The 9,403-nt window shown below is 26.7% G+C and overlaps 1 protein-coding gene across 2 annotated transcripts; it reads right to left on the bottom strand.

Annotated features, from left to right (window-relative positions):
* Positions 1–441: 441 nt before the first annotated feature.
* On the bottom strand, positions 442–8,093 carry LOC132916907 (enolase). 2 transcript variants are annotated; one of them, XM_060977358.1, is made up of 9 exons: positions 7,957–8,093; positions 4,728–4,836; positions 4,482–4,661; positions 3,364–3,518; positions 3,173–3,297; positions 1,998–2,235; positions 1,709–1,901; positions 995–1,228; positions 442–883 (listed from the first exon to the last, which is right to left on the bottom strand). In XM_060977358.1, exons 2-9 carry the CDS (start codon positions 4,788–4,790, stop codon positions 752–754), a joined length of 1,320 nt encoding a protein of 439 aa, XP_060833341.1. In that variant the 5' UTR covers positions 4,791–4,836; positions 7,957–8,093; the 3' UTR covers positions 442–751. The 2 variants fall into 2 exon arrangements, with proteins under 2 accessions (XP_060833341.1, XP_060833331.1); XM_060977348.1 differs by lacking the exon at positions 7,957–8,093 and adding an exon at positions 5,222–5,312.
* Between the last annotated feature and the right edge of the window lie 1,310 nt (positions 8,094–9,403).

The raw sequence follows: 9,403 nt of genomic DNA, 5'->3' as shown, positions 1-9,403 counted from the left end.
ATGTACGCAAGTTGTCTATCACTTTTTTTTCAAATTTTTTAAGGCTGTCATAACTGTTCACTCCATAATTACATAGGTATGCAGCATTTAATATGCTATTTAATTTATACTGTAGGTCTAATCTATTTTCCATGATTACTTAATGAATATAATAAAATAAAAATATTTTTAAATAAATTTCCTATACAAAATGATTTATGCGACAGGTAATGAAAAATTCATAAAAATGTTTTAACTTAGTCAAGTGCCTAATAAAAACAAAATATTTGTAAATTAATATTATATCAAAGTTAAAAATAAAGCTTAATTATTATTATATAATTTACATTCACTCTACTTCAACCACTCACAAATTAACTACAATAAAATTAACTTGATAAAACTTAAAATCAAATAAAAAGAATTTTAGGTTCTAAACACAGATAATATTTTTAACACAAGTAGGACTGATCAAGTAGAATATATATTTAAATTTTTAAAAAATGTTTGCAGCTTCAACAGCTTTTACACAACTATACATTAATACAAAAAAAATTGCTACAAAAACATAAATAATTGAACAATATAATTTAGAATGTTTTTTAACATCATTCTTGTACGTATATTCTCTATGTTTAAGTATATACCGATTATTAATACAACAGCTATTGTTTTTTTTTCTTTGAATATAAATAATGAGGTATTTATTAGTATTTGATTCCTCCTAGCTTAGTTGTTTAAAAGATGCTTAGCTTTTCATTGTAAGAAATAGTTAATTTCCAGCTTGTGGGTTGCGGAAATTCTTTCCTGCGTATTTGGCATTGCTGCCCAATTCTTCTTCGATACGAAGTATTTGGTTGTATTTAGCGAGACGTTCAGAACGGCAAGGAGCTCCAGTCTTAATCTGCAATTATTATTAATTTATTAACTTAGTTATGAGAAATATAAATCGAATAGATAGCATTAAGTCAGGTTCTAACAGTATCATAACTTTTGTGATAATTTAAAAACTTACTTGTCCAGTACTTAATCCAACAACTAAGTCCGCAATGAATGTATCTTCAGTTTCACCTGAACGATGAGATACCATGGTACCCCATCCATTCTTCTTAGCCAACAAATGTGCATCAATAGATTCTGTAACTGTACCAATCTGGTTAACTTTAAGCAATAAACAATTGCAAGCTTTCTTTTCTACAGCTTCAGCAATACGTGTTGGATTGGTCACAGTTAAATCATCACCGACAATCTATAATACCCAAAAATTAAAATATATTTAATATTGTAAAAAAATTCAATATAAAACCTAATCATTTATACACATCACACAAAAGATACATTTATTGGTTATTATTTAACTTAAAGGAAACAACAATTTCTGGAGGTTGATAGAAGTTTCTTTTTGATATTCAAATTTTTAAAGGAGTTATAAGTGTGTAACATTTTATTGCAATTTAAAAATGCTCATAGTTTGTTTCAAATACAAAAATAATATTAAAAAAAACACTTTAAATCAACTTCAGGAAAATATTAAATAGAAATTTAATAATAGGTTAATTTACTTTAGTAAAAAAACGAATGAAGCTAAACGAGGACTGCTGAACACATTTTTTCTATGATATACACTTCTAAGACAGTGACAATATATTTTAGTGAAATGTCCTGCTTAGCATTTCTTAGAATTGAGATCTGATATTATTCAAGTTAACTTATTTAATGACAAATATACCTGGATATCAGTTGATGCGGTGAGCGTGGTCCATGCCTCCCAGTGGTCTTGATCGAAAGGATCTTCAATGGATACCATTGGAAACTCCTTAATGAATTCTTTGTACAATTCGGTCAAAGCTTCAGTAGATATAATTTGGCTTTTGTCTTTGGTGTCTGACTTATTTTTAAAATCTAAGTCATACTTTCCGTCACTGCAAATTATCATAGTTATTCAAGTTATAAACATCATAATATATGCAACTTAAAATGTAATAAAAAAAAAAATTAAATCAAATGAAATGTCTTACACGTAGAATTCAGAAGCAGCAACATCCATTCCAATTTCAACTTTTCCTTTGTATCCAGCTTTTTCAATAGCAGTTTCAATTAAACGTAAGCCTTCTTTGTTTTCAAGTATGTTGGGAGCAAAACCACCTTCATCACCAACAGCTGTAGCGTCCAATCCAAATTTAGCCTTAATAACATTTTTAAGGTTGTGGTAAACTTCGGATCCAATTTTCATCGCTTCAGTAAATGAACTAGCGCCTATTTATAAAGAATCGTATAATAAAGTTAAATACAGAAATTAAAATTTGTATAATTTCCTGTAGTTATTGAAAATTTTTTTAAAAAATGAACCACAACTTTAAGAATCAGCTTTTTAATTGGCGAGTTATATAATAATATTTTAATTAAATTATTCAAACATAATATGATATCAAAATATATTATTCATATTTAAAGTTGTAGACAGTATACAAAATTGTTATTCAAACACTAAGGTGAAGACTTTTATTATTATTCAACCATTACCCACATTACTCATTAAATAAATAGTATACACAAATATTTATTGATCACCACTTAAGAAATAACCGCTTTACTCATATTTTGGTCAAATAAAGTTGTTACGGCACAAATTTACATATGAAAATGTATACAAATTTATTGACAAACCCCCGGCATGACAAGCAAAATGAGAAAAACTCTTGTAGAAGAGGTAACCAACAATATGTGATTCTACACCCGACAACAACCTACCAGCCATAACCCTAGGAACAAGGCCCAGACGATATGACGACCAGGTGAAGCCTGCCAAAGCATCTAGACTAGCGTGGTACTGCTTTAAAGTTAACTAATATTTTACTTGACATTTCGTGCATGATTTTTTCAAATTTAAGATAAAGTTAACATGCTTATTGAAAAAATGATAACACAGCATATCTTCATATAAATTAAATTGTGTCAAATATTTATAAACAGAGATAGGTGGTTTTTCTTCTTGAGCGATAATATGTAATTTCAGTAGTGGACCAAAATATTAAAAACAGTGTATGAGCAAAAATACCTGACAAAAAATTAGGAACATGTGGTTCAATTTTAAAAATAAAAATATTTGAATTTATTAACAAGTTTAGTTAACTGAAACAACAAACTTAGATGATCAGTATTTATAATAGTACTTAATATTTTAATCTATTACCAGTAGGCAAAATCATAAATTCTTGCATGGCCAATTTATTTCCAGCATGAGAACCACCGTTGATAACATTGAAAGCCGGAACAGGCAAAATAATTTCTTTGTTTCCAGCTAAATCAGCAATGTGCCTAAAAATGTCATAGTAGTTAATTAATTATGACTAATTTTTAATACAATTTTTATAAAATAATTACTTATAAAGAGGAACGCCTTTTTTGAATGCACCAGCTTTAGCTACAGCTAATGAAACTCCCAAAATAGCATTGGCGCCAAGTTTAGATTTATTTGGAGTTCCATCTAATTTTAACATAATATCATCAATTGCTCTTTGTTCAGTAACAATGAGTCCCTATTGAAAACATAAATGATAATAAAATATGTTATTATATCTTAAATAGAAAATTTAAATATTTTATATATTGAGAGGAGTGATGAATGATGAATTCACAATGAGTTTTTTTTTCAATAAGACTTTTTACTGGACAAAAAATGTTATGAGCTTTCAAATTAGATCTAGAATATACCACAGAATAATTATAGATGCAAAGATTTAAAGAAAATTTCAAAATAAATGAGAAAAACAAGATTACAAAAAAATAGAAATATTTACACAAAACCAGTTTTCAACGAAATCTAAAAATTTGTAGTAATTAAAAACTAATAACTAATACCTGAAGAGAATTTTCTAACCATGATAAAATTTTAAAAATATTTTATATATTTTTAAGCTATCAATAGGTATTTAAATTTTTTTAGTTTTTATAATACTTATGAGTTACAAATAAAAACATTTTTGTTTATGAGTAGAATAATATAAAAAATTATACAAGGTTCTTAAAAATGTTTAATGCAAGAAGTCACAAACCCTATTAATAATATATTATTATTATTATTATGAGATCACAGATAAAAAGCAATTATCAAAGTTTGTAATTGATATATAAATAATTATTTAGATAAAAATATCAACTATACTCAGATTATATTTAAACTCTGTTCAAAATAAAAACATACTTGCACGAGACCAGTTTTTGTTGTCTACCACCCCCCTCCCCCATTTATACCATCTGTATGTCTGGTATGTTGTGAAACTATGCCCTTGTGCACTAGTACTAGTAGACCACCAGGGTACAATCTCATTTTAAATAGAGTATACACATACCTTATTTTTATATTTTCTTTTCAATTAAAATAATTGCATTTTAAATAAAACAATATTTCTTTGTGAAAAACACATTAAAACTATTGACTCAGCTTTTATGAAGATGATATTGTAAAATATTAGTGAAATAATTAAATAATTTTTAATTACCGCTTTAATAAGAGCAGGTGCAATGAGGTTGTTAATGTTGTTTACAGCAGTATTTACTCCTTTTCCAAGATAATTTGCCTTATCGTTATCACGAAGTTCTAATGCTTCATAGATACCAGTACTAGCACCAGATGGTACTGCTGCACGGAAAACTGGACCATTGTCAATGGTTAAGTCGACCTATTTATTAAATAAATCATAAAATATATCCAGTTTGATAATAGAATTATCAAAAAAAATACTTACTTCTACAGTAGGGTTACCCCTTGAGTCGAAAATGGAACGAGCTACAATCTTTGTAATAGGCATGATTTTGTTACAAGGAGAACAGTTGATGTTTGAAGTCTGCAAGTGTCTAAGTATAATAATTAAATGAATGGTTAATAACTGATAAAAAATTGTTAGATAGGTTTGGCTGATAATCAAATATATATATTTATATAGCAATGTCAGAATGAGGTTACGGTCAAATTGCTCTACACTGATATAAATATAATATTAATCATTGATACAAAAAGTGAATAATATAATTTTAGTTTCAATTTAGTTACCTTTAAATTGAAAGTTGTAAAAACATAAAGCAATAAGCATTGAAATAGATACTTATATTTAATTAAATAATAATATACAATGCGGCTCTAAAGATTAACTTTATTAAGTAGATAAATAAAATAATCTTAAGTAGGTAACCAAAGAAAATAAATAAAGGATTACCATTTAGGAAAAGGAAACATACAAACCTAGAAATCATTAATTTTAAATCAGAATGCTGTTTGAGGTTCAATAGATATTTACAAAAAGGTACCATCATAAAAATATTTTGAATTTTGAAGACCTATAAGTATAATAATACCTATAATTAACAAAATACATTTATATTTAAAAGAATTAAAAACACAATTTAATTCTAATAATATACATAAGTAAAGAATAGGTATATTAGATATATTATAAGTATATTTTATATTGTAAGCATATTGCATATTTGAGAATAATTTAGTACTCAATATTTAGGTATAAAGTATTTTTAAATGTTATTTTAGACTTAATAAAATATGCTTAAATACATTTGAAGTTATAAATGACAAAGTACTTTCAAAGGAAATTACGAGAGATAAGGCAATAATCTAAAGGTAACATTAACCTGAAATGATTTAAGTTCAAATAAATAGATTTTAATTAATTATATGATAGTAGATAATCTGAACATTTGATATGTTGGTACTCATATAAACATCTAATAATTTGACTTTAATACTACTGATATAGTAATCTATATACTGAATAATATCATAATTCATAAGTAATTACTAATAAATAATAATAATATATAAGTATTATAAGATTTTGTAATGTAAAAAAATATTTATGAACATTATGCTAATTTATGTATAATAAATATTATGCTAAATTAAAATTAATTAAATATAGCTTATTCATTTTCATTAATAATTAAAGGAAATGCACTACAATAAAACCTCTATAAGACGGAATCGCTTGGGACCCAATTATTCTGTGTTAACAGGGTTTCCGTTTTGACGGGGTTCAAAAAAATGAAATTTGAAAAAAAGCACTTAAGAAATTTTCTGTATTACTAGGGTTTCTGTTTTATCAAGATTTTACTGTATTAATATACATAAATAAACAGTATCTTATGTTTTATCCCACCTTTAAATAAATCCTTTATATAAAAACATATAGTATTGACAAAAAAAAAAATATAAAAATTTAGAACCATATGGTGTTTAAAAGAAAAAATACATTTAATTTAAAAAAATGTAATAATTCTTTTTGTTTTAATTATAATTAACTCAAATTATGCCAATCTTAAGTGTAGAATACATGTTTATAGATTAAATTATCAAAATTACTTGAAAAAAATTCATCAGTCTGAAAATTATATTCATAATAGGGGTTGCAATTAAAAAAAAATGAAGTTGTGTTGTGTATGTACAAAATACACGAGTTAAAAAAATTGTGTCATGAGAAATTATAGTCCATTAGTTTTGTTTAATATCCCGCAAACTGAATTGAAATATATTTACAGGGTAATTAATGATAAAGTATACCTGTTTCTGCAGAAACAATGTATATATTTGTACAATACTATTATTTAATAATTTTAAATGGTAAATTACTGCAGAGTATAGATCTCTTAGCAGTTACTATTATATTGAAAAAAATGTATTGAAATATCCAATAAAAATTTAGATACAAACTTGTTTAAAAATTATCTAAATGATTAATGCAAATTTATATTATTCATTCAAATAATGCCTTATATTTAGGTAGGTTTATTTTGTTTGTTTATTTATTATTACTAATTGGTAATCACCATGTAAAATGACAACTAAAAAATCTTAACACAATTATATAAACATATATATTTTGGCAGTTAATGAAAATCAAAAATATAAACTACACAAATGATTCAAGGTTATGTCTATTAACCTTGAATCGCCCTTTTTACTACTTAGAAATATATCTACTACTTAGTATAATTAGATCAATTAGTTTAACAATATAAACTTAAAAATTTCAGTATAACATATAAATATTAAAAAAACATATATATATATGTATATATATATATATATATATATACTATATTACAATAAAATATCAATATGATAAACAATAGATTTCTGACATACCTAAGCTCTATTATAATACATATACATAATATTATAATATAGGCTGGATATAAGAGTACCTATCACCTATATTGAAGTATACATATCTATCTCATAAAGGTACTACAAGTATCTTTATAAACAATAGACACTTCAACATAGTTGAAATCATTACTTTAATGACTAACAATTTAATCAACACTAATACACCCCGTAAGGACATACCATGATAATCTCTATTGTGATCAATTAATTACTTATATATTATATTTATGCACATAAGATATAAAAAAAAATTTGTTTTTAGAATAAGTGATATTTTTAATTGTTTAGTGTCATGAGAATGGTATTATACTAGATAATAGCCAGAGATCGTGGATTTTAGATTTTAGTATGGATATAAACAATGGAAGTTCTAGACACCACAATGATTGGCTTCGTAAACAGACATGGGTATGGCACTATGCAGATAACTATTCAAGATCATTGAAATAAGTTTTGTGGCACAAGTCCAAGTTATGGCTAACTGACATCCCCGAGGACGTACTTAAACAATATTATTAATCAAACAGTAGAAACATACATCTTTAAATAATTTTAATACATTTTACAATCTGTTCAATATTTATCAGTAAGTCTAGATCATAGATAAATATATAATCTACATGACAAAATATGTCGATAGAACAAATCAAGTCTCAGTAGACGGGTACTGTAAATAACAGTAAATTTATCAAGCAGTTCGGACGCGATTGCAGAAGCGAATAAGCGATAATAAAATAAGAATTAACAGTAGTCTTAATAACATTATCGGTTTCATATTAAATTGTTTGTATACTTACATGCGATGAACAGCGATGTGACGGCGGAGCTTCGTCGGAAGGAAATGAATCGGGTGGTGATGGCGGATGAGGAACGACGGCGGATATCGATCGTCGGTCACCGGTAAACGGGAATGGCCAATGAGAATGAAGTTTAGGACGACGACGTGAACTAGTGATACGGCGACCGGGCAACCGCATCAGCTGCTGTACCGTTGCAGCGTCGCCGCCACCCCTTGACGTAGTCAAGCCGGATTGCCAGATTCGAATATTCGACCTTAATCGACCTTTGTCGAGACGTGAAGGTCGAATGCGTCTTCGCCTCTTCGGAAGACGACAGTGTGCCCGCGCGCCGAAACGTCAAATTTATTGGTAACCGTGGTTGTGGTATACAACTACTAAAACCGAGGAATAGGCAGTTCTTCCCCTGACTCCTGAGTCCTGAGATAATATTTATCTGAACTGATTCTGGAATCTAGACGGATCGCAGATGTAATGTGTTATAGTTTGTACTGTAGTTGTGTGTACGTTGTTCATGACCTCAAACTTCTATTCTACTAAAGTATTATATAACTACAGAATTCCGTGTCCGTGACATACTAATTATTAAATAATAATTACTATAAATATTAGATACTAACCGGCATCGTCGTTGCAATATAGCTACATGTTGAGAAGATACCACTTGATTATTTTATAATCTGTGAATCGTGATAATCAACTAACAAGTGTTTTGAAAGACCTTGTTACTTGTTCGTTTTTAAAATATTTTACTGTTGTTTTTTTATAATAAATAATAAAATTCCAAAAAGGTTTTGTGCCAGGATCTAAAACTGGTTATGTCAGTAATCATAACTGGAAAATATGATCAGCCAACTTTGTTTGGGTATACCAAAGGTTTGAGTATTTTTTTATTCTTAATAAATAATAGATACATTTTGAATTCAAAGAAAAAAATGCGACTTGTTTGATTTTGTATACATTATTTGTTTGGAATCTTTGATAGAATTACAAACCAAGATAAATTATGATGTGTATACCTTTTATAGATAATATAATATATTATTATCTATGACCTACATGTACCTGTACAGCTATAGGTACCTAATCAAAATTATTGTTATAGAAAATTATTTTATATAATATTAGCTAACTAATAAATTAGTTATTAAATATAATATTATTATCTAAACATATAATATTAACATACCTATGACAAAACATAATGTTAAAAATTAATTGCAATTTTCAATCGTGGAATGAATTTATTTTCTGATAAATACATTTATTTATTTAAAAAAAAATTGTTTGACTTAAGTGTAGAGCATTTAATTATTTTAATTCAGCAACATGAAAATGTGTACCATAAAATATAAGTGTAATTATTGTTTCAATGTTAAAATAGTAAATCTAGAAGTTTTGAACAACAATATTCCACGTTATGTCAAAATGTTAACTGCAAAAGAAT

This window comes from Rhopalosiphum padi, chromosome 1 (genome assembly GCF_020882245.1).
Source record: "Rhopalosiphum padi isolate XX-2018 chromosome 1, ASM2088224v1, whole genome shotgun sequence".
NCBI lineage: Eukaryota > Metazoa > Arthropoda > Insecta > Hemiptera > Aphididae > Rhopalosiphum > Rhopalosiphum padi.
The sequence above is the reverse complement of the archived record's forward strand: the minus strand, read 5'-3'. Positions and strand labels throughout refer to the sequence as shown.